General features: G+C 43.2%; 1 protein-coding gene across 1 annotated transcript; it reads right to left on the reverse strand.

Moving 5' to 3' along the window:
• Positions 1-2,846: 2,846 nt before the first annotated feature.
• Positions 2,847-16,548, reverse strand: LOC143956628 (UBX domain-containing protein 7-like; the record flags this gene model as incomplete). Its single annotated transcript, XM_077466825.1, has 5 exons — positions 2,847-2,988; positions 9,257-9,369; positions 11,714-11,779; positions 15,114-15,178; positions 16,398-16,548. Coding segments are annotated over 5 exons (425 nt in total), but the record flags the coding sequence as incomplete, so codon positions are not given.
• Between the last annotated feature and the right edge of the window lie 10,677 nt (positions 16,549-27,225).

A 27,225-nucleotide genomic window follows, 5' to 3' on the forward strand; every position in this document is an offset into this window, starting at 1 on the left:
GGAATCTCCGACCGTGTGTACAAGACATTAGACTAGTTGAGCTCATATTTTATGGCTTTTTTTTCACCATATCGCCTTAGTAGCTTGGAGATTCCCCCTAATTTTGTTGCCTTATTGTGTATCATGCAGAATTCACTCATACAGTACCTCTTTTTCTTTCCCCAGCTTTCTTTTTTTCCTGACTACTTGCTACTGCAATGTTGTTGCTCCCCTTCTTTCTTTCTTTTTCTATATTACACTCTGGCTTAACAATAGTGAGAATAAACAAGGCCGCAGGGTTGAGGATCAGCAGCAGGAGTATTGCCCCATCATTTGTATTAGTTGGAGGAATAGTACAACAGCCTTGGTATCGGTGGAACAAATAGTGCCCCACAGTAGGTGTCAGTGAGAGGAATAATGCCTCATATCATTGGGAGGAATAGTACCCCAATAGCCAGATACAGGCATTTGGCCCTCAGGCCGCAGTTTGGAGATCCCTGCTCTAGAGAATTATGCTGGTTTTTATCTGAAACCCTCTGTACCTTGCAGTCTCCTTTTGATCATCTCTACTATCTCCCTACTTCATGTTACACATGTCAAATTCTTTGACCTTGGCAATGCTTGTATTGAATCTTGTTAAAAGGACCCACCCCATTGTCATTTTTATCTAGATACTGTCATTAACCTGTCTTGACACTTTGTATTAATGCCTTTGTAAAATTTATAAAATCTAGATTTCCCCCTAAGAATTTGTAAACTGAATAATAATGAAATATTTGCTTTTGTGTTTAATACCAAAAAAAATAAAAAATGAATAAAACACACACCACACACGTTTCAATAGAAGCTCCCACCCAGCACCTCCTCAAAGTGGTTCTAAAGGGAGAAGGGTTCTTACCTTTCTATGCATTAAGATAAAAAAAAAAAAAAAAAAAAAAAAATTCTGCATGCAGCTACCTAGCCACCAAAAATACTTACTTGAGTCCAATCGTGATCCAGCTCTCCCTCTCCTCACTGGACAGGGAGGCAGCAGCAGGAGCCATGTCAGCAATCAATGTCAGAGCGCTGTGTGTCAGGCATGCAGAGCTGACTCCAGAGCGAGCATGCTATGGGGGCACTGGGGAGGGGAAAGGAGTGCCAATGTAGGACCCAAGAAAAGAAGGATCTGGGCTACTCTGTGCAAGACCATTGCACAGAGCACATAAGTATGACATATTTGTGGTTTCTTGATCCAGCACTGTCCCACCTGGGGCATTGGCTCATTCTGCTGTCAATCAAATCCTGTGAGGAAGGAACGGGGGTAGGGCCAAGCCAAATTGTGTGTATGTATGGATGCACACATAGCCCATCTCCAGAACGTGCTCGCAAAAGTGCCCCATAGCAAGCGCCGGAGAGGCAAGAGCCAGCCGAGGACCCCAGAAGAGGGGGATTTGGGGCTGCTCTGTGCTAAACCATTGCACAGAGCAGGCAAGTATAACATCTGTTTTGGGGGGGGAGGGGGGGAACCCACATGGTTTAAAACCACCTAACCTATAACTGAATCATAAAGTGTGAAACAAACAGCTAATAATAAATAAGCATTAGCAAGAAATTGATTGGAAAGAAGTGGGATGAGGAAGCAAGTGCCTCAGAGCCAAGGGGGAGTTGTATCAGGCACAAAGCGCAAAGTGCATCAACACTACGGGTCTTCAGACAACAATCAAAGTACACTGGTAGAATGGGGGAAACTCAGTAACACTAGACTATAGAATATAGATAGAATAGCAAATAAAATATTTTTTGCAAGAATAAAAATAAATAAAAACTTGTATTACTTTGGATGCTGCCCTCCACTCAACTTGTGGAAACATGTGGCCCTTCAACCCTTTTAAGTTAGACACCACTGAGCCAGAATAAGCCTTCAGAGTAACAACCCTTGAATCATGACCAAGGACGAGCTCAGGCGTGTTCGCAAACAGCACATGCAGAGCCCATCAGGAAGTCAACACTGCACAGCGCTAATCACAGGCCGCGAGACATTTACCGATTGCATGCATCGGGACAATGTCTCACTGCTTGTGATTAGCGCTGTGCAGTGCCAACTTCCTGGCGGACTCTCCACGTGCTGTTTGCGAACGCGCCTGAGCTCATCCTTAATCACGACCAAGCAAAGACAATGGTATTTACTAATGGTACGCTCTCAAAACCGTAAAATGATTAGAATGTACTTGAATATTTTATTGTAACAATATAGCCATACAGGTAATGGTTATACCATTTTGAGAATAATCTTTGGAAGCTTGTTTAAGAGGACAAATCCAGCGAAATGGCTACACAGTTACAACACACATAAAGAAACCGTTTTAAAGCCAGAAAAGAACAGGAAGTATTGCAGTTCTCCACTTTTCATTTTATAGCCATTATAGTGCATTTCTTTTTTTAAATGACAGAGGCATCCACCTTTTCTATTGCATTACTGAAAGCACACATCCTAGCTCCTTAAAATTAACCTTTGGTCAGATTATGGACATTCAAGTGTCTACAAAATCTTATAACAATCACCCAATGAGCTTGGTAGGTGCATACATACCTCAAAGTTCACAGCAGAAAGCCCTGAAGTTGTTCAAGTTTTTAGTTTCTCAACTTAATCTGCACCCCCATCCGAAAGCTCCTGCTCTGTATTTATATTATAATTTAGAAGGGAGGGGGTGCCAAGTCACTTGGGGGGGGGTTACAGGATGAGCCGAGGTACTAAGAGCTTGGAAAACTTCAGTACAGGTATTACACGGCTTTAATAGCTTAGATTATAGGACAGCAGGAAGGGGGGGGGGGGTTAGAGGATTGGATGCAACATAGTGTTTTCATCTTCTTTACGAGCAGATCATTGGAAATAAGCTCAACTCACACTTTTCAGTTTTCAGAGTTTACAGTTGACTGTGACTTCCAGAGAAATTTGAGTTCCGCCACTTGAGTTAATGGGTCACCTCTGGTTTTCCTCTTCTAGTTTATTATTTCTCCTTTTAAGGTGTTCTGAAATTAGAAAATAACATGTGTAATAGCAAAACTGCCTATGCTATTATCATGTTTTTATTCTAATTCAGCACTCCTTAAACTGGAGTACAAACGTTCCCTCCAAGCTTGTAGTTTTAAACCTCATTTTTATAGAAATTGTACTCAAGCTCTGCCTATCTATATCATCAATCGCAATGCCAACAAACAATCATAGGAACATTACTGTGACCCTGTTGTCTACAATAACCGACTAGTAGTCTAGATTTTGAGCGACATATGATTAAATGAGAGCTCCTGGCAAACCAGACAGACAATCAGTATCAATGTAATGTGAATGATTATGGTACTGTGTAAAAAAAAAAAAAAAAAAAAAAGTTATATAGTGTTGGCCTGCTGCAGAATATGAATTCAGGTCATTCTTTTACTGTCCTGTTGCAGTGAGTGCTGGAAAACATACTAGCCATGACATACAATATTTTTAAATCAAACAGCAGCTCTTCCTCTCAAGTGTAAATCTGCGCAAATGACTGCAATACCTTTTATTGTATGTAAATACTGCATTACTTCAAGCTTAAAGTTTACCTGTAAAAACAAAAATCCTAAATAAGCACAAGGGACATAACTCATCTTCAGTGTGATGTATCCCCTGCGCCTCTGTCTACTAGATCAATAGAAATATTCTGTGCTCCAATGCCACCTCATCCCTCACAATCTTCTACTGTGGTGGGGGTTAACAGAACTGAGAAGCTGTCACAGGTTCCCAAAAGTGACCGACTACGTCGGCCATTTCCAGCCAGCAACTCCACTCATAGAAGCCATTACTACAGCTTCTCTGAATGAAACAATCTATGAATGGAGGATGGAGACAGATGATTGAAAGGTACACCCCCCCATTAAATCGATAACATTTTATTCATAGAAGCTGTAACCAGTGTGACAGCTCCTTAGAGCTATTATGCCCTTCCACATGGAAAGATTACAGTGGTGGGGTATCTGAGGCAAGAAAATTTCTACTGAACTAGAAGAAAGAAGCACAATGGGCATATCACAATAAAGGCAAGTAATGTCCTTTGTGCTTTTTTTTTTTTTTTTTAAGGTAAACTTAGTGAATTTGTGAAGTGTATGATACAGAAAACTGCAACCTGAACCCGACCTAAAAATCATATAGGACTCTTGAAAAACACACTGCAGGAAGGCCCGCAGATATGTGAACCAGTTCTATAGAAAACCGGTTTGGTTCACATGTCTTGTGAATTGGATGCAGTTTGAAACGCACCCAATTTGTATATATGTGAACCGAGCCTTATGCCGCGTACACACGAGCAGACTGTATTGCCGCACTTAGTCCGTCATACAATCCGACGGACAGTCCGTCATACTTTCGACTGAACGGACTTGACCACACACGGAGGCACAAACAGTCCGTCGAAAGCTTGCGCGATGACGTGTACAGCACGTACGACGGGACTAGAAATAGGAAGTCCAATACACAGCAAAGCACCCTTCCGCCGTGTAAATCCTTTCTGGGCATGCGCCATTCTTAGTCCGTCGAACTAGCATACTGACGAGCGGATTGTCCGCTGAAACCAAAGTATGACGGACAGAATTTCAAAAAATCCGAAATACTTAGTACGCCGGACTGCACGCTGAAAAAGTCCGCTGAAGCCCACACATGAGCGGACTGTCCGCTGAAATGTGTTTCGACGGACTAAGTACGCCATACAGTCCGCCCGTGTGTACGCGGCATAAGGCATACTTAGTCCGTCGAAACACATTTCAGCGGACAATCCGCTCGTGTGTGGGCTTCAGCGGACTTTTTCAGCGTGCAGTCCGGCGTACTAAGTATTTCGGTTTTTTCGAAATTCTGTCCGTCGTACTTTGGTTTCAGCGGACAGTACGGTCGTCAGTATGCTAGTTCGACGGACTAAGAATGGCGCATGCCCAGAAAGGATTTACACGGCGGAAGGGTGCTTTGCTGTGTATTGGACTTCCTATTTCTAGTCCCGTCGTACGTGCTGTACACGTCATCGCGCAAGCTTTCGACGGACTGTTTGTGCATCCGTGTGTGGTCAAGTCCGTTCAGTCGAAAGTATGACGGACTGTCCGTCGGATTGTATGACGGACTAAGTATGCCATACAGTCCGCTCGTGTGTACGCGGCATTAGGCTTTTAAAAAAAGGGGGTACTATCAATCTGGTGGGACGTGAGGCCCGGGAAGAGCGGCGGGGAGTGTACTATCAATCTGCAGATCTACTTTTCTACAATGTAGCGTTTTCTGTGTCTTACATGCATTTTGTATAGATTTTACACACATGCCTTACATTAATGCTCCGATCTGCGAGTTTCCAGGGCATTAAAAAAAAAAAAAAAAAGAAGTGTATACAAGGTGTATATTCGCATGTGCGCTAATGCATTTTACAAGTCTTTACATTCCCTCCTATGAAAGGTCAAAACGCATTTAAAGGATAGCATGGTGCGTTGGACGTTAAGGTAGGGATCATGCCTCTGTGGTGTGTTATGTTGGGCAGTAACATGCGCTGTGTTAAGACAGCCATTCATTATACATAAGCTGCTTGCACAACCCAAACACAGCCAAACTGCCCCTGACCATATTTCTCAATAGAACTCATTATAGGTACAGTGCAGTGTGATAATGTTATATAAAAGTGCAATCCCAGCATTAAACAAACTGCCAAATAGTAATAACAGAACTAATGGGAAAAATATTGTTTCTATTGTCTGTGCACTAAGCCTGCTATGTAAAAACACTATGAAAATGGCAGTGTGAATGAATAAATTCCCCCCAGAAACTTGCCAGATGCTTTTATTTAGCCAACAGATATAGATATCATGAAACAGCAGAAATGGTTGCCGAGGGCATTTTATAAAAGCTCCTTTCAGATACCCCTATTTATCAGTTTCAGAAGGTATTCATGTATTTAAAAAGGATTTTCTGCTAGGCAGTACTACCTCCCAGCATCCACTGATAATAAAAAAATAAAAAATACAGACAAGGTTCCAGATAATCTATGATCACCTATCTGAAAATGGAAGGCTTATGGGAGGCAGCCTCCTAGTGATAATTCAACCACAGCAACAGCAGCCAGATAACAGTCGGAGTGTCTTCAAATTAGAGGTCAACCGATATGGGTTTTTCTCTGGCCGATGACGATATTTAGAAATCATGGCGGCCGATAGCCGATATATGATGCCGATTTTTTTGGCCCGATATGTTAGGCCGATTTTTTTATTTATTTTTTTTAATCCCCCTTGATCTCAAAAAATCTAACACACCTTTCCCACTGGGACATTTTTCAGGCGCTTTTGGGCTAAAAATAGCGCCTGTAAAGTGCCTGCAAAACGGCTCTTCTGCAGTCTGTGTGAAAGACAGAGTGTTTTCACACTGAGTGCCCGTTCACACAGGGGCGACACGACTTGCAGCGCGACTCACAGACGCGACCTGCACACGACTTGAGCAGCGACTTGCAAAACGACGACTGTATAGAAGTCAATGCAAGTCGCCTGAAGTCGCCCCAAAAATAGTACAGGAACCTTTTTCTAAGTCGGAGCGACTTGAGTCGCTCCTATTAGAACGGTTCCATAGTACAGAACGGAGCGCGAATTGTCAGGCGACTAAGTCGCCTGACAAGTCGCGGTAGTGTGAACAGGCACTAAGGCGATGCGCTGGCAGGATCTTAAAAAAAGTCCTGCAAGCAGCACGTTTGGAGTGGTGTATACCGCTCCTCCACCACTCCTTCCCATTGATATGAATGGGCACCACTGCCGAAGCGCATGCAATGCGTTTTGGCAGCGGTGCTTCACGGGCGCATTTAACCTCTTCCTCGGCCGCTAGCTGGGTTTTATGTGCCCCACTAGCAGCCAAATAGCACCGCTAAAATGATGGTAAAGAGACGCTAAAACTTGCAGCGTTTTACCATCAAGGCCTGCCCGCTCCAGTGTGAAAGCGGCCTTCATAAGTGATACAGAAAATTTCTTACATTTATTAAACAAAACAAACCTCCAATCAGTTTACTTGTATGTATGATTTAGATTTAAAAAAAAAAACGGTAGTCAAAACTTTTGGACGAAAAAAAATGGGCTAACTTTACTGTTTTTTAATTATTTTTTTTTAAATAGTGTATTTTTTTCCCAAAAAAATGCATTTGAAAGACCTCTGCACAAATACCGTGTGACATGAAATATTGCAACAACCGCTATTTTATTCCCTAGGATCTCTGCTAAAAAAAATATATATATAATTTTTGGGGGGTCTAAGTGATTTTCTGGCAGAAAATACAGGATTTTTACTTGTAAGCAACAAGTGTCAGAAAAGATTTAGTCTTTAAATGGTTAAACTGAGAACTTCTACACACTGAGATGATTTCATTCATTCAAGTGTAAACATTGTATCTTTTTGTTCTTTTCTTGGCAGGCTGCCCAAAGAGGAGGAAAGTCATTTCTATGACGACTCAGGCAACTTACACTGACTTCTATTACAGAAGTCTTTCCAAGTCACGCTGTTCTAAATTGGCCTTTTTATCAGCACAATCGGCCGATGCCGATTAATTAAAAAACGGCAAATATCGGCCGGCCGATATATCGGTCGACCTCTACTTCAAATACTCCAGCTTTGCAATCAAAAGCCACATCTGAATCATCACATAGAGGGAAACATTTGGAGAAGTTCATCCCTTTAGGGCAAGGGTGCCCAACCTTTTGAAGAGCAAGGGACACTTAAGCGACTTGGTAACCAGTTGCGGGCCACAATGAGCGGAGTGGGTGGATGTCAGGTCCGTATACACTCCCGCATATGCAGAGCGGACACAGCCCACTCTACTCTATGGGCCCTCCGATCAACCCAGATGGAAGGGGATCCCTTTCTGTTTTTTTTCTTTTAGCGGATCGGATTGAAGGTATGCAGGTGTTTTAGCGGACACAAGTCTGTTTACATTTGCCACTCCATAGCGGTGAATGGAGGGTCTGATTGGGTTGGAATAATCATGTGAAAGGGGTCTAAGGCTACTTTCTCACTAATGTGCTGTGGTCTACCCAGAGCAGTGCACCTCTGGTTTTTCTTGGGGTTATCTGCAGGTATTTGTCATAGAATTCTATTATATCCTGCAGATGTTGTGCACTTTCTGAAAGCGCACCAAACTAGGGCTGCAACTAACGATTATTTACATAATCGATTAGTTGGCCGATTTTTGTTTTGATTAATAACCTTAAAAAAAAAAAAAAAAAAAGTGTGGTGTATAATTTAGTTAACATGTAAAGTTTTAAAAAAAAGGCAACTTATTCTTAAAGATCTCTATGCAGTAGTAAATATAAATAACCAACTATATGGTTAGGGAGCAAAATATCTAATCCACTCTGAGAATAACAGACAGAAGAGATATATCGTATATATATTAGAGGGGATATGTACACTGTATATACTATTAGAGGAGAGAGATACGGTATATACCGGTACTATTAGAGATATACTGTATATACTATTAGAGGCTATATACTGTATATACATTAGTGGAGATATCCTGTATATACTATTAGAGGAGAGATATCCTGTATATACTATTAGAGGAGAGATATACTGTATATACTATTAGAGGAGAGATATACTGTATATACTATTAGAGGAGAGATATACTATTAAAGGGTCAATCTAGTAAATATCATCAGACTCATTAACTTTAACCCCATTTTGTTACTGGTCGATTAACCGATTATGAAAATAGTAATCGATTAATTCCATAATCGATTATCAATCGATTAGCTGTCGATTAATCGATTAGCTGTTTCAGCCCTACACCAAACCCGTAGGTAATAACAGAGGTCTATGGCTCAGTGCAGTTTGAAAGCAGCCTGGTAACCACTGCAGAACAGATATGCCCATATATATACACTGATTATAATATTAAACATACCTTTAATAACAGTCTTCAATACAGGTATCGCCAGCTGTTGCTGTTCCAGGCAGAGTGCATTTGGTATCACTCCGCCTGTGACAGGATGTGGCGCTATACAGGAAGCATCTTACGTGGCTCTACTACAAAACCACTTGCTTCCTCTACCGCTGGCTTCATTCACAACACTGATGCTCTGGGATGCCGTGTCGGAAACCTACGATATGGGCTTGCCAACCAGCCATCCCAGAGCAGGAGGTCGAGGGCCACATCAGAGGGCTCCGCGGGCCACATGCAGCCCCTGGGCCACTGGTTGAGCACCCCTGCTTTAGGGTAATACACAGGACAACCAGATCCTCCCATAATACAAACCATGGACATACCGTCTCAAAACTGCCTTTATGCATAAGATCTATAGGCGGTCGGAAAAGGTCAGCCAAAGTAGTTAGTTTCTTATCCACCACTCCTCCATTCCGCAACTCCTGCTCCTGACGAACTGCAATGCCCCAATGTAAAAAACAGACATCAATATCATTGGAAAATAACAAAACTGGCACACCTACAATGTGTGCCACTGTAAAAAATAGTGCAATAATCTGTTAATGCATTGTAATAATAAACAACCTACTTAAAGCCATTAGTAATGTCTCAAAACTAATTTTATCATATTTGAAAAAAAAATTCATGGCTACTCGAACATGGTTAGAAATGCACACATTCAAAAGGATTGACAGGACTGTGAATTTATTACCAAAATCAAACAAACTATTAAAATCTTTTAAAATGTTAGTTCACCAAAGAAATTTCTGTAAAGATGACCTAACATTGAACCCCCTTCCCCCGCTGCTGCTTTCTCTCTTCTCCATCCAGCACTGCAAGGACAGACCAGAGGGATTCTAATTGGTCAGCGCAGTCCATGTGACTGTGCTGACGAATTAGAATCCGCCTGGTCCATCTTGGCAGCACTGGACAGAGAAGAGGGAAAGCAGAGGGGATTTCAAAATTCCCGGACTGGTGGAGTGACTTACGGGAGCCCTGACAGCTCAGGATCGTGGGAGGCAATTACAGCAGGGATGGGGAGGTGGGGAGGGGGCCTTGTGTTAGATCACCTTTACAGATTTTCTGTAAAGGTGAACTAACCCTTTAAAATGTATTTTAGAGTAACAACTAAAAGGTGTTTTGCTTATTTAAACAGTAATAAATCAAAATCTTTAAACCTATAGTGCTGATTGTAAGAAGAAGGAGCTAGCCTGTAAGTCTGACATATAGAACCTATTCCTCAATTTGAAAATGGCAAAGGAAGCTGGAACACATAGGCCTTTATGTCAAAAACATTTATACATAATGGGGGTTATTTACTAAAGGAAAATCCACTTTGTACTTGGAAGTAAAGTCACTGTAGATCTGAGGTGGACATGCAAGAAAAATAAAAAAACATAATTTTAGCTTGCACATGATTGGATGATAAAATCAGCAGAGCTTCCATTCATTTCAGATCTACCCCTTAGATTTAGAGCGACTGCACTTCCAAGGGCACTTGCAGTGCAAAGTGGATTTGGATTTCGTAAACAACACCTAATATATACATCAGCTGTAAAACCAAATGTTCCTGTATGTGTAGCTGTTGCTCTTGCTCAGCAGGATATTGGTCAATTTCAAGTACCGTATTTATTGGCGTATAACACACACTTTTATATCCCCTGAATACAGAGGGTAAACCGCGCGTGCGTGTTATACATCGATAATGTTTTACCAACAGGGGGCGGGGATGGAGTAGTCTGCCCCGGGAGCCTCCCATTGGGGGGGAGGGGGAGGAGACAGTGCTGCCTGCATAGTCTAAAGTTGAGAAAAAAATATCACTTGCCAGCCCCTTGTCACACACTGCTCCTCCTGTGTCACTGTCATTGTAAAACAAAGCTTCTAAATATTTCAATAGCCCCGTTTTTTTGGCTGCTTCATTCCTCCTCCTCCTCAGAGTGTACCTTTAGATTGGAGGACAAGAGGGGTCACTTGACCGTCTAAGTAACATAAGAGGAGAGCAGTCATGTGACCAGGTCAGTGAAAAACGGAGCCAATGAGGTATATAGAGGCTTCGTTTTACAATATGAGTGACACAAGAGGAGCCATGTAGAAGGGGCTGGCAGTGATTTTTTATTAACTGTAGAGTATGCTGGCAGTGCTGTCCCAGGACTCTGGGGGTCTCCTGGGAGTGCAGGTGGCTGTGAAAACATTTTTTCCTTAAACTTCCCTCTTAAAATCGAGGTGCGTCTTATACGTCGATAAATACAGTAATTCTAAGAAAGGACTCCACTTGCATAAATGACCAGTGAGGTAGCGGATGATGCAAGCCCCTGGTGCTAACTGGCTGCAAATTATGTGTGGATGACTTAATGTTTTACAAAACTGAATGCATGTTGAGTCAGGCATCAATATTTTAGCAAAAAGTCTACTGTACATCAAAGGTCCCTAACAGACATAGAAGGCAGCCACATGCCTACAGCCAATAAGAGATTGTAGAAGGATAAATGAAAAGGTTTTAATTGCTTTTAGTTATTCATAATGTATTCCATTATACTGTATATTTTAGATGCCAGCAAGATAAACATTACATGAATGCAATCATTGATTAAAGTTATTATTTCTTGTAACATTTATAATTCCTGCTGACAAAAAGGTCAGACGTGTAACGAGAAATTAATTTCAAGACTTACATTTTATCAGCAAAACACAATTCATAAAATATTCAGTTTGAGGAATCCTGACAGACAGCTCTATATTACACCCCAGTGCCCAAGACGACAGCACACAAATAGCTGCAATAACCACAAGTAATTACTTACTGGTCTCAGTCTGGAAATCCCGGAAGCCATCAAATATTGAACGTGCTGGTCTTCGCCTTTTAGGAGCTGATTTAAAGCAAAAAATTAAATTATATAGGCTTGGTGTCTTGTTCAGATATCGATAACCAAGAAGCAAATACATTTATTGCAAAGAGTTAATGTTATCCCTTTAAAAATGCACCTTGGGGTCAGAACAGGGTAGAAGCAACAGAACTTTTTATAGCACGAGTGAAACGGTTGCTGTGATAACATTCAACAAAAGCATAACCTTGGGAAAAAAGGAGTTAAACAATGGGCAGTAAAAGATCTGAAATTCTGAAATTGGTCTACAATTTATAATGTAGCTTTTCACAGATTGGTGAACCTCTGCCCTTCTTTATGTCTGATACACTCTGACTCTCTAAGATGCTCTTTTTATACCCAATCATGTTAGCGACCGCTTGCCAACATAATAATTACAAAAGTATTCTTCCAGCGCTTCCTTGTTAGTATCACTTACTTTGCCAGCTTTTTGTTGCCCCCTACCAACTTTTTTGCTACCATCAATTTCAAACTTACCTTATTTTTTTCTTATAATAGTAAATTTTTTCATATGTTTTCTATTTTGTATTGTGACTAAAATACGGGTTTATGAGATTTGCAAGTCATTGCATTGTGTTTTTATGTAGCGTCCCAACGTTTTTGAAATCAGGGTTTTACATTTCACTGGAGAACTAGGAGCATGCACCTGTGTGTAGTACTATTTCCCATTCATTAACAATCAGGAGGCAGTCAATATCCTTTCTGAACATTGTGAAAACCACAGCAGACAATCGTAATTGTACGAGGTTTTTTTTTTTTTTTTTTTTTACCTGCATTCACAAAACGCCTTGTATTCTTTTCATAGTATACAAGGTGCTTTCTAAATGGACAAAGGGGGATCGAAAGACAGGCTTCTTCATTATCGCAGCCACAGCTCATGATCCCTACAGCACCAGAAGAATAACTCTGTCTGTACATTCCAGAGACAACGAAACTACTGTATAAGCTTAAAGTGTTACTAAACCCAGGAGCCTGCATTCACTATACCTGGTCTACCACAGTACACAGAACATGGAAATGCACTTATTTTAGTAAATATAAACTGATAAAAGGGGCTTAGGTAAGTAAAGGGGGGGGTGGGGGTGTGAGACCGATGATGCTGATGCCTAAACATTTTTACCTTAACCCTATCACTGCTACGTCCAAACACACACACACACGGCCCTGGCAGCGAAAAGGTTAATGCAAGAAATGCATTAAAAAATGTTTAGGCTTCATAGTCACCAAGTACAGAGCTTTATGTCAGTTTACAGATTTTCTGCTCAGAAACAGTATGCAAAACCCTGACATAAACGGTCATCTTTTTTGTAAAGATAATATTTGTTCTACTGATGCAGAGTCCTTTTACACTGCAAACAGATTAGTATCTGGACCCTGGAGACATTTTACCAGGTTTAAAAAATAAATAAAAAATATATATATTTGGCATAACAAAATTGTTACATACAAAACACCGGGTAGGTAATACATACCGGTATCAATAAATTCACATTAATTCAGTCCAGGATATCAAAACCAGCATTCTGTTGGTATACATTCCAGAATCCCGACCATATCCCAATACAGCATTTACACTCTTTTTTAAATAATATCAAAACATCAGATAGAAAAACATTTAAAAAAAACCCTGAACACGAACAATTCAATCCCTAAACTCTGACCACAGCTAGAGGGATAGAGTGCGGACACCCCAAACCCCCTTAATCTAGATATTTCCAGTGTAGTGCATTCCTACTCTCACCCAGCAGTGTAACCTCCCCAGCTGACTCTCATTTAACTTTGTTCGCTGCTCTGATCCTCATCCTCCTCCAATGGATTCTTTGAGCCAACCCACCTAAACCATACCTTCCTGAACTTCTTGGGAGCCCTATTGGCCTCATACTTCATTTGGTACAAAATCACATCAGCATTTACCATCTTCACCCACATCCCCAATATTAGTTGTTCGTCATACATCCATCTTTGGGTGATACATTTTCGCATTTCAAAGTATAGAAGTCTGAAGAACAATTTAGTATGTACATTTACCTCCTCTTGGGCAAAAACACCCAGGAGGCAGTGCAAGGGAGAACATATGTTAGGAAAGGCAAAGTGATCAGAGATGAATTCTGTCACCCTAGACCATAGGGGACGTATCCTAGGGCATTCCCAGACCATGTGCATAAAAGTTCCCTCTGCCCCCTTACATTTGTGACACTCTGCAGGGTCTCTTTTGCGCATTCGTTACAGTCTGGCTGGTGTGTAGTACATCTGGTGGAGGTATCTGGATCATTCTATCCGTGGAGGATATAAATAGAGACAAGATATGTATCCAGAACCTCCTGCCACAGCTCCTCAGACAACTCCGGTACAACGGCCCCCCAGCGAGACCTAGTCCTGGCAATCAAATCAGGGTTCCCAGGGCCCACTTCCCTATAGTATCTGGAAATGTGTTTAATTGTATCAGGATCTATCAAGACCTTTTCCAGATCCAAACTCCTGGATCAGACTGAAAACTGCAGAGAGCGAGGGACCCGGATCCTGCAGATACAGGTCAATGTCATTGGCATAGAGAGACGCGCTCCTCCAGCCGTCCCACCCAAAGCCCAGACATGCTAGCACTAGTTCTTAGTTTAGCTGCCAGGGCAAACAGGAGGGGAGACCGCGGGCATCCCTGTCTAGTCCCACAGAATATAGAAAGGGCTCTTAGATAATTCCATTAACCCACTTTAGAATAACCATTTGCAGTTTCCCCGCAATAATTTTTGCATCTATGTTCATCAACGAGATCGGACTGTAAGAGTCACACTCCCAGTGATATTTTTCCCCTTTGTGAAACAAAACAACCAGGGCTTCTCTCAGTGGGTGGCATCCTACCATCCAATCTGGCCCCAATGAACACTAGTAGCAGGCGAGGTGCCAGACTACTCCCAAATGTGTGATATCAATCTGAGGGGAGACCATCCAAACCCGGTGACTTCGAGGAGCAAAAGAAGAGATTGCCCCCTCTACTTCCTCCACTGTGGTATCTGCTTCTAAAGCAGCACTGTCTTAATTTGTTAGCACAGGTAAATCAATATTGTCTAGATAGCTAGCCAGTGCATCCCGCTCAGCAGGCGCACACAACAGATAAAGCTCCTTGTAAAAGTGGGTAAAGACTTGCAGAAAGTCAGCTGAGTCACACACCTCATTTCTGTGCCTGTCATACACACTTATTATGTATATAGGTACATATTCCGGTTTTGCCAAGTACTACCGCAGTCTGCTATTCTTGTCACCAAACTCAAAGATGCGCCTGACATTTTACCAGGTTACACTTCACAACATGCAAGCCTCTTACCGCCAAATATCTCAGGCTCCACAAGGATTTCTTGTTTCTGTGGAATTGGTGCACGCACATCATCTCTAAACAAATGAAAAACATTATATTTAAGTTTATTAAAGGGGGAAGTATAATTGGCTTTTCAATTTTAGTTACTTTTGCAAAAGGTTACAAATGGCTTAGATTTTTTTTAATCACTATTCAAATTCAGGCTAATGCATGACAAGCAGTCTATGAATCACAGTTCAGTACACTCAGGGTGAAAAGCAGGGTGGATATAAACCTGCAAGCTGAGATAACATGCACTGCATTAATGCATGCACACAATTCACAGTAACCATGAGATAAAAAAAAGTTCAGGAATATTCCTTTATCTCAAAGATTTCAAAAACAATGCAAACTACAAACTAAGATTGAATCAGTTCTGATATCGCTGTTTTACTAACCTGACCGCTTATTATTCTAAATAGGAAGTCTTCAATTTCTTTGCAAATGGTAACGATTCTAACTACCAGCAAGAATAAGTCCTTCCATTTAAAGAGCACCTGTCATTTCAGATCCATCATGACAGTGCCTGTTAGTGGGCATCCACTCACCTGCAGCCATCACATACCTCCCTTTGTTGTGTCATCCCATTAAAGTGAATGGGACTGCCGGTGAGTCGACAGTGGGACAGAGGAGCCGCTGCGGGACAGAGATGACAGTTGCTCTTTAAGAAATTATGATTTAAAATCAAGCCTTTTTACTAGCGATTTAAATCAACTTGATGTAAATAAAATCCACCCTGTTGAAAAGTAAAATTAAAGTGGTTAGCTATAGCAACCAACTAGATTCCTTAATACATTTTAAAAATTGTAGAATATAAAGCTTGTTTTTATTGACAAGATCCATGTTTCTTGTCATTATTGGGGAAATTAAAACATCCAGTCCATCTCAGACTAGGATGTACTACATTTATGCTGGACATTAGTCAAGGCTGCAGTACTATGCTTTGAGGCTAGGTTCATGCTCCTCCAACATGGAAGTCAGACGACTTTGCCATACGGACTTCATGTCCAACTTCCATGCAACTTCAACGAATGGTGAACGGGATCCGACCATACCAGGCCCTTTCAGTCTAGTATGGAATTTTAAACCCCATGCCAAAAATAGCTGGAGAACCATTTCCCCAAGAGGCATTTAGAGGGCTACATCAGGCCAACAAGCTACAGTTTTGAAACCACTGCTGTAAGTAAAAAAATAACTGGGTAAAAATACGTGTCACTACCACATTACAGAAAGAGGTAGGCTTTAATAACTTACTCGGCAGGTGGCGGGTGGACACTTGAAGCCCCTGCAGAGCTTGTGCTTGGCTCCTCCACAACACCACCGCCATCCAGGAACATAGTGACAGCCATTTCTAAGTTGTGATTGCATGCTTCTAACATATGCTTGGCCACACTTTCACTGGCTCCTGTATAGAAACAAACATTGTCAATTCCATGTTATACATGTGTACATTGCAGTTGAAGAACTTCCATTATTCAGAAACAGTATTATAAAAAGGTGAAAATGTGAATTAGAAATGTGATTATTTACTAAACTTATGCCAGTTAACATATGGTTCCTGCTTTTTTAAATATAGCAGTAAGTTCAACTTAAGCCAGCCATAAACAAACCGTGTATGGGCAGGCTGACTGTACTCAAGTTGACTGATCAACTTGGGTACAACCAACTTGTCAGATTTTTCATGCGATCACTGTGTGTTCTCCCGACCGGGGCAGCTCACCCCGCCGGGAGAGCGCAACAGCTCCACAGTGGGAATTCTCCAATCAACATTGATTGTGTTGATGAGGAAAATGAGTTATGGTTGCAGAAAAGAAAATCTCAGTCTATGGCCAGCTTTAGACAAACTCCCCCAACCATTATCCATGAAGGAAAAATGAACCATTGAATACTGGAGAGATCACCTATATCCATGTTCATTGTATAAGATAATCGATGGGCATTGCAATGACAGCCCCCACCCTAGGATCGTCCCCTCTAAATGGGTCAGTGTGTGTCATTGCAATACCCGTCTTATACAATACACATGAATGTTGGTGAGCTCTCCGGTGTGCAGCAGTTCCTTTTTTCTGCATGGAGTCTGAGCGTGGACAGCTCAGCTTATCTGAACACCTTGAGTCGAGTGGCGGTGGGAAGAAGCAGCTTGAAGCAGAGAAAGCAAAGTAATGCCTCTGTAAGTGAGTGACCGACTCCTACATGTTGTGAACTAGAACCAAGGGTACTGCACAGCTCGTCTGAGATTCAGTAACACGCACAAATCTGGAATATTGCTGCACTCCTTCGTCATTTTAATGCTTCAATAAATATACCATCACAAACAGGTATGACAGGAACATTAAAAAGGTGACGTGTGTGAGGTTTGAGTAAGCGCTGAATTTAGCACTAAACACGTCACCTTTTAATGTACCTGTCATACTCATCTGTGATGTCATTTTAATGCTACAATATATATACCAAGGAGTGCAGCAATATTCCAGATTTCTGTATGTTACTTGAAGCAGAGAACATCTTGTTAATGTCATCACAACCCAGTACCTGCTGAAGAAGACAGACGCAACAGATATGAATGCATGCCATTATAACCAACATTCATCTCAGCAGCCAGTGTAAACTATTTCATTTGTAGACAATACACTGTAGTTCCCAAATCAGGCAGTGGAATTGCACTTCTCACCTGAAGAAATCCTACAAATCAGGGTCTAGAGCAAGATAGACCATCACCAGTGTGCATCACTGCAGTCAATTGTATATGTTTATCCTAATATGCTGCATTTTTTTTTCTAGTGTTGCGGGACAGGACACCAGCAATATACCTTGGATCAAAAGTTCATCTGCACAAAACTGTATTTTACCATTATTGCATGAAAAAGAGCAGGTGTATAAATGTTTTTATACATTTCAACGACAGTTAGAGGTATTAAACCCAAATATAACCATTTATAATATATCGCAGCTTCCCAATTCTTAAATGTGACAACTGAATTTTTTTTAGGCTCTCTTGTTTTCATCTGGTGTGATCTAGCCAGTAAATCTGTTGTTTTTTTTCAAAAGAACAAGCTGTTCTGCAGATGTAGCTGTTAAGAGGGTTGAGACAAACTATTTACCACTGGCAGAGGTACTTACAGTGATTAGCTTTTATTTATATAAAACCTTTATCCCAAAATAAAATAAAAACAAATTGCTGCAGTAATTGCTTATAAAGTGTTAGCTGGAGTTCGGCTTTTGTTGGTGTATTTACATCTGCTAGTGTATCCGATACTACCCTCCCCTTGACTAACAATGCTGCTGTCCAAAGGCGTATCTGTTTCTCCTTCATCCAGAGCGCAGGCACTCTAATAAGGGAGGTGTGTTACTAGCCAGATCACCAGTTAAAAACAGAGGGGGGAACGAGTCACAGAAAACTGATGGCCCTAACCTATCAAATGTTATTAGACTGAACAAGCAAGCACAATAGGAGCGGATGTTAGCATACAAAAATGATTCTACAACTGGCTATTAAAAAAAAAAGTGGCAAACTTGGATGAACCACCTCAGAGCTTCTGACTACCTACAGAACTGTAATCTATAAAACTGACCTTCAAATTTAATTTAACCACTTCAGCCCCGGAAGAATTTACCCCCTTCCTGACCAGAGCACTTTTTGCAATTCGGCACTGCGTCGCTTTAACCGACAATTGCGTGGTCGTGCGACGTGGCTCCCAAACAAAATTGACGTCCTTTTTTTCCCACAAATAGAGCTTTCTTTTGGTGGTATTTTATCAACCCTGCGGTTTTTATTTTTTGCGCTATAAACAAAAAAAAAAAAAAAAGCAACAATTTTGAAAAAAAAATGCAGTATTTTTTGCTATAATAAATATTCCCCAAAAATATATAAAAAAAAAAAAAAAAAAAAAGAATTTTTTCCCCTCAGTTTAGGCCGATACGTATTGTTCTACATATTGTTTGGGAACATTTTTTTTTTTTAGAATATATGTATATCTCTCTCTCTCTCAATAAGTGTTTATTGATTGGTTTGCTCAAAAGTTATAGTGTTTACAAAATAGAGGATAGTTTTATGCCATTTTTTTTTTAAATGGTGGCAATCTGCGATTTTTATCGTGATTGCAACATTATGGCGGACACTTTTGGGACCAGTCATTTAAACAGCAATCAGTGCTATACAAATGCACTGATTCCTGTGTAAATGACACTAGCAGTGAAGGGGTTAAACACTAGGTGGCAGTGTAGAGGTTAAGTGTGTTCTAGGGGCGTGTTTCTAACTGTGGGGGCATGGCTGTGTGTGACACGCCACTGATCTCTTCTCCGATCACAGGGAGCAGAGAATAGTGACACTGTCACTAGGCAGAACGGAGAGATGCTTGTTTACATTAGCATCTCCCTGTGAGGCAATCGTGGGTATCCCCGCGGCGACCCAACTCACGGAGCTTGCCACCTTTTAAAGGGCAACATACAGGTATGCAATTCTGCCTATACGAGCCCTTCTGCCGACGTATATCAGCGTGAGGCGGTTGGCAATTGGTTAAGGAGTAAATTATCTCTTCCATATTGAAAGTATCAGCTTGATAACTGGTATCTACTTACAGTTTGAACCCAATTGGGGTAAGCGAGACCAAGATATCTTAACCACTACAATACAGGGCACTTTCGCCCCCTTCCTTCCCAGCCCAATTTTCAGCTTTCATCGCTCTCGCGCTTTCAATGACAATTGCACGGTCATGCTACACTGTACCCAAATGAAATTGTTATCATTTTGTTCGCACAAATAGAGCTTTATTTTGGTGTTATTTATTCACGACTCCGTTTTTCAAAAAAAGTGGAAATTTGGAAAAAAAACTATATTTTATTTTTTCTATTTGAAAAGAAATCCAATAAAATCAAATTTTGTCATAAATTTAAGCCAAAATTTATTCTGCTACATGTTTTTGGTAAGAAAAATTCCGTTAAGTGTATAATAATTGGTTTGTGTGATCAGGGACATATGTACGCAAATGATCATGTACATATGTGTGCAGGTGATCACGTACATATGTGTGCAGATAATCATTGGGACATGTGATTTTAGTGGGACATATGTGGGGGACATGTTTTTATTATTAGGGACATGTGTTTTTATTATTTGGGGACATGTGTGGTTTGGAGACATGTGTGGTTTGGGGACATATGTGGGGACTGTGTTTGTACTGTGTGGTGTGTTGTGTGTTGACACTAGACTGATGATCAGTGAGTAAAAAGCTGTAAAAAAACAGCTCATACTCACTGATCATCAGCCGGCTGCAGCGTTCTGCTCTCCTCTCCTCAGCGATGACTTCTGTGTGAGGAGAGGAGAGCCGATTGCATAGCAACCGGCTGTTTGTTTACATCACATGACGGCCGTGATTGGACACGGCCGTCATGTGATCAGGAGGGCCAATCACAGAGCCCTCCTGCCGATCTGAGATGTGCCGTGTCCGGGTGACACGAGCACATCGGGATCGCGCCGCTGCGCGGGCACGTGCGCAATCCCGCTACTTCTGAAGGACGTTCCTGAACGTCCTATCAGGAGTAGACGGCTCCCACCCGGCCGTATATATGCATTGGCCGGGTGGGAAGTGGTTAAGCATGTTATCACCTTATTACCATTGTTTACCTACTTTTGAATGTATGTACTTTTTAGCGTATACTGACAAACTTCATTCGAGAATGGCTGATTGTCATGATTATATGTTCTTGTTACTGCAGAAATAAAGATGATAGAAGTAAAAAAAAAAAAAAAAAAAAAAAAAAAAAAACTGATGCAGCCAATTCATCTACCAACCATTCAGTGTCCCCCACCCCTCTCTGCCAATCCCTCCACTGGATTCCACTCACCCAACGAACAAAATTCAAAGTACTAACAATAATTTACAAAGCCGTACACAACTCTGCCCCCAGCTACATCACTAACCTAATCCCAAAATACCAACCAAGCCGCTCTCCGGTCCTCCCTAGACCTCCTGATCTCTAGCTCCCTTGTCACCTCCTCCCATGCTTGCCTACAGGATTTCTTTAAAGCTTCTCCCATCCTTTGGAACTCCCTACCCCAATCTGTCCGACTGTCCCCTAATCTATCTTTAGACATTCCCTGAAAACACTTCTCTTTAAGAAGCCTATCCTGCTTCTAATACAGTTTTACTTCCTCCATCAGCTCATCCCCCACAGCTTTTTTACCTTTTGTATCAATTCACCCTCCTTTTTTAGATTGTAAGCTCTAATGAGCAGGGCCTCCTGATTTCTCTTGTACCAAATTGTAATGTCTGCCTTCATTTTGTTAAGCGCTGCGCAAACTGTTGGCGCTATACAAATCCTGTATAATAATAAAAATAATAATGACGACAAGTCACACCCCACGTTTCCTTGTGATAACCGTTCATATCTGTGCGACCTCAATTCTCTGCACTACCTTGGTCCGACTTGAGGGCCATAGACTTGTAAGCCCTCAAAAGTTGCACCTGCATGATATACACGACTTGTGGGTGACTTGTGAAAAGAGTGCCGGCACTAAAAAAATAAAGGGGAAAAACCAGCGTCTCTTTGGACAGGTCTAGTATGAATTTTAAGGAGAACTCCATACCCCCCCCCCCCAAAAAAAAAAGCCCCAGCTGCATAGTACCCCTACTCATTCACCAAAAAAATAAAGTGTAGTGTAAAAAAATGACAGTACGTATTTTTTGACAATTCCTTTATTAAAAATTAAAAAAAAACGTCCCCTGGTGCAGATGCATTGTCAATCACGATGCCCACTGTCACCTCGGACCCAAAAAACCTTGTATCCTGACAAAGGCTCCCGCTGCCTGACAGCTCTTAAATAACTAAGGGGCAGGGCCACCTGGTTCCAAGGGGAGGTAGTTATGTCACAAGGTGGCCATGCCTTGGTTATTTAAGAGCTGTCAGACAGCAGGGGCCTCCACCGGGACCGGAGGTTTTTTTTCCCCTTTTTTCAAGTCAACGGTTTCGGCGGGCTTCGCGATTGAGGAGTGATCTATAGCGGAGGGACATTTTTAATTAAAGGACTTGTCAAAAACTTGTGTTGGGTTTTTATTTACTTTTTACACTTTTTTGGTGAATAAGTATAAGTAAGGGTTTGATCAGGATCTGGGGGCTCTCTTTTTAAAGGGGACATCCAGATTCAGATAAGCCACCAGCCAGGGTAGTGGAGAAGAGGCCCTTGTGCCCATCAACATGAGGACAAGGCACTCCAAAGCAACCCCCCCCCCCCCCGACTTGCTGGGCTCCATGCTCAGTTAAGGGTATGTTGGGGGGGGGGGGGGCATAAATCGTTTAAAAACAAATAAATTGGTGTGATTTTTTAATTTATTTTTCAGTGCCTGCATTCTTTTGTTTTGAAACCCACTGACAGCTGATGAGTCATTGGTTGTCAAGGACATGGGGGGGGGGGGGGGGGGGGGCGGCTTCACATCTCACTCCTTAACCACTTGCCTACAGAGCACTTACAACCCCTTCCTGCCCAAGTCATTTTTCAGCGCTGTCACACTTTGAATGACAATTGCGCGGTCATGCTACACTACCCAGATGAAATTTTTATCATTTTCTTCACACAAATAGCTTTCTTTTGGTGGCATTTAATCACTTCTGGGAGGGTTTGTTTTTTTGTAATTTTGTAACTAAGTAATTTTTTTCCTTCACTGATGTGCACTGATGAGGTGGCACTGATGGGCACGGACAAATGAACTGGTGGGCATTGATGGGATGGCACTTATGCTCACTGATTAGGTGGCACTGATGAGGAGGCACTGCCGCACTAATATGCCGCACTTATGGGCACTGTTAGGCGGCACGCATAGGTGGTACCAATGGGCATTGATGGGCAGCACTAATAGCCAGCACTGACTGGCATTGCTAATGGGCACTAATTGGTGGCACTTGTGGACAGTGGTGGGCAACACTGTTGGCACTATATTGTAATCAGGGCACTGATCATCAGTGCCCTCATTACATGCCTAGGTGTCCCCCTGCATAGAGATGCCACTGATCATCTCTCCTCGCCACACACTATCAGTGTGTGGCAAGGAGCACCGATTACCGGCATCTCCGTGTTCACATGTGACCAGCTGTGATTGGACACAGCCGATCACATGGTTAAAGAACCATGGACGTGGCTAGCAACACGGCGTGGCCATGATCGCCACGTGCCCCCACAGGTATGCCAAAGTGGCCGTTCAGGGACGCCGTCAAATGACATCACCCCAAAATGAGAGCCGCACTGCCCCGCTGTCATTTGACGGTGGGCGGGCAGCAACTGGTTGACCAACAGCTATTCTTCAAACAGAAACTGTATTCAAATCATTCTAAAAAAAGAGACCAAATGAAAACTAAACACATTTTTTCCGTTCTGCACATAGCTAGTGACTTTGTAGAGCTGAAAAAAAAAAAATGATCACATTGGTCAAAGCCAAAGTCGTAATAAAGTCACACTCATCCAAAGTCGCATCAAGTGGCACTGTAAAGTCTCAATGGAAATCGCAGGATTTTTAGTCACACAAATGTGAATGGGGTCTAAAGGAAAGCCGTCATAAGAAAAATATTGCAGCTGCCACTGTCAAGTTCTCTTTCCAAAAGTGACAGTTTCTTGGTTATCATTTCAGTGTTAGGATCCATTGGCCCAGATCACAGGGCAAACAAGGATTTATGGCCATCTGCTTACGTGTTTCGGATAAATGACAAGGCATTGAAGCCAGTGGTTCACCACAGCAGCCAGGAATATAGCATTTTCAGAAACAGGTAAACAATTGAAGCTGCCTTTAGTTTAATTTTACGACTGCCTCTAAAATTACATAAAAACTACCATTGCAGTCCCCCTACCACTGCAAGGGTTTAACCGTCTAGAGGTGAAGGAATAAGGAAACATCTGGCATTCTCTACTAACACTTGGGGTTGCCTGTGGTTCCTTGCTGTCCTCATGTACAATGCAGGACTACTGGAGTGCAACTGTCAGGCAGAGCTTTTTAGAGAAGTGGCTGCGAGGGACTGGTAATGCAGCGAGGAGGAAGCTTGCTGGAGTGAGGAATAAGGTATTATGGCTTGCCCTTCTACCCCTATAGTGAGAGTGGTGACATCACTCAGTCTCCTATGGCCCATCCGTCAATGGCGCTCTCTCCTCTCCCCTGCAGCTGAATCACATGAATGGACTGAAGTGACCTGAAAATAGTTAAGTATAGGCAACTTTACGCTTTCTTACACAGGTTAGTCAATATAGGTGTTAGGAGGGGGAAGGGAGCATTTATAAGATTAGTTAGTATAGTATTAGTATAGCTTGGAATTTCACTTTAAATAGGAACTTCAAACCCCCACTCTGGGCTGTTTTTTACCCCCCACGCTCAAATGCCCAGCAACCCAGCATTGCTCTGTAGGGTCCCATGCTGCCATCTTCTTCTCTGACATCACTGGGAGATGGCATTTTACTGATTTCACACATGTGCAGGGGCACTGGCTGCAAGAACCAGGAAAAGACAGCCGCCTCAAAACCCTCCTCTGATGATGCGCTGCAGAATACCCCATGGCTTTCTAAGATGTGTGATGCAAGTTTCCCTGGAAGCTCGGGGGAGGCTCTTTACTGTGATCGGAGATGTGGTGTGTCCGAGCGAAATACCGAATCTCCAATCACGGTAAAAGAGCAAATGATGTAGCCCCTTTACCATGTGATCTGTTGTGTGTAATCAAAGCTGATCACAGAAATGCCGGTTATTAACATTCCTCTATTCACGCTCACAGGACGTAAGGGGAGCCATCTGTACTAATAATCAACGCAGTGATCATCAGTGCAGCTCCATCAGTGATGCCCACCAGTGCGGCCAGCGTCCATCAGTGATGCCAATGAGTGCGCATATCAGTGTAGCCTCATCAGCAAACATCAGTGAAGGAGGAAAAAAACGTACGTATTTACTAAATGTTATAACAGAAAAGAAAAACTTTTTTTTTCCCCAAAAAATTTTCAGTATTTTTTCATTTGTTTAGCAAAAAACTCAGTGGTGATTACCACCCAAAAAAAAGCTCTGCCTTAAAAAAGTGGTAACAATTTTGTTTACGTAAAGTGTTGCATGACCACGCAATTGTCATTCAAAATGCGGATAGCGCTGAAAATCGGCCTGATCACATATGCAGCACCATGGCAGTTGCAGTTCAAACAGAGGTTTCATTGGCTGAAAAGGATAGGCGGGTTCAGTTCCACTGTAATTCTCAGGTGAGGAATCAGCATTTATGAGGTGTTCTCCCAAAAAAGGGGTTTTATCTTTAGTTATAAAGTATGACTTTTTTGTAGTTTTGGACAGAATAGAGGGATTAGAACCCGTCAGTTTTTTTTATTGTGGTCTGTGTCCCCGTTAGGTTGATCCACTCCGTTTGTCCTGTTTACCATTATCAAAAGGTGAAAGTAAAAAAAAATCTCTAATTTTGTGTTGTCCCCAGAACAGTAAAAGAGGGGAAATCTTCCAATGGGGAAACTAGTTCTGGTGACAAACAGGAAGATATTAACTTTGCAGAGATTTCCTCTCACTTCCTGTTTTGGCCATGGGACAGGAAGTGAAAGTCCCCATATAGCAAAAAATAAACCCAGCAGAGGTTATATCATCCCTTAGGCCCCTTTCACACATAATGTCCATTTTTCACGGACTCGATTTGCCAAGCAGGAGATTGATCCGTTAATCCCACTGAGCAGGCGGATTTCAGGTCCGTCTTCCGTTCACTGTGGAGAGATGGATCTGTCAGAGCTCCGCTCTCCTCTATGGGGGAAATTGGATGTAAATGGCTCTGTCTGTCCGTTTTCATCCCATCCGATCCACCAGACAGATGGAAAATAGGGTTTCCATCCATCTGAATTTAGCGGATTGGAGTGGTTCGGATGTCAGCAGACATGTCATCGCTGACATCCGTTGCCCTTTAGAACTGTATGGCGTGTCCTTCAGGTCGGGGGGGGGGTGGGGGGCGAGCGAGAGAGAGGATGGAGGGGGGGGCGCGAGAGAGAGAGAGAGGATGGAGGGGGGGCGCGAGAGAGAGAGGATGGAGGGGGGGGGCGCGAGAGAGAGAGAGAGGATGGAGGGGGGGCGCGAGAGAGAGAGAGAGGATGGAGGGGGGGGCGCGAGAGAGAGAGAGAGAGGATGGAGGGGGGGCGCGAGAGAGAGAGGATGGAGGGGGGGGCGCGAGAGAGAGAGGATGGAGGGGGGGGCGCGAGAGAGAGAGGATGGAGGGGGGGGCGCGAGAGAGAGAGAGAGGATGGAGGGGGGGCGCGGAGAGAGAGAGGATGGAGGGGGGGCGCGAGAGAGAGAGAGAGGATGGAGGGGGCGGCGCGAGAGAGAGAGAGAGGATGGAGGGGGCGCGAGAGAGAGAGAGAGGATGGAGGGGGCGCGAGAGAGAGAGGGAGGATGGAGGGGGCGCGAGAGAGAGAGGATGGAGGGGGCGCGAGAGAGAGAGAGAGAGGATGGAGGGGGGGGGCGCGAGAGAAAGGATGAAGGGGGGGGGCGCGAGAGAAAGGATGGAGGGGGGGGGCGCGAGAGAGAGGATGGAGGGGGGGGGGGGGGCGCGAGAGAGGATGGAGGGGGGGGGGGCGCGAGAGAGAGAGGATGGAGGGGGGGGGGGGGGGCGCGAGAGAGGATGGAGGGGGGGGGGGCGCGAGAGAGAGAGAGAGAGAGAGAGAGAGAGAGAGAGAGAGGATGGAGGGGGGGTGGGGCGCGAGAGAGAGAGAGAGAGGATGGAGGGGGGGTGGGGCGCGAGAGAGAGAGAGAGAGAGGATGGAGGGGGGGTGGGGCGCGAGAGAGAGAGAGAGAGGATGGAGGGGGGGTGGGGCGCGAGAGAGAGAGAGAGGATGGAGGGGGGTGGGGCGCGAGAGAGAGAGAGAGAGGATGGAGGGGGGTGGGGCGCGAGAGAGAGAGAGAGAGAGAGAGAGGATGGAGGGGGGGTGGGGCGCGAGAGAGAGAGAGAGAGAGAGGATGGAGGGGAGGTGGGGCGCGAGAGAGAGAGAGAGAGAGGATGGAGGGGAGGTGGGGCGCGAGAGAGAGAGAGAGAGAGGATGGAGGGGGGGTGGGGCGCGAGAGAGAGGATGGAGGGGGGAGGCGCG

The sequence above is a fragment of the Lithobates pipiens genome, unplaced genomic scaffold (assembly GCF_037356315.1).
Source record: "Lithobates pipiens isolate NorthernLeopardFrog02 unplaced genomic scaffold, aLitPip1_a1.2 Scaffold_371, whole genome shotgun sequence".
Lineage (NCBI taxonomy): Eukaryota > Metazoa > Chordata > Amphibia > Anura > Ranidae > Lithobates > Lithobates pipiens.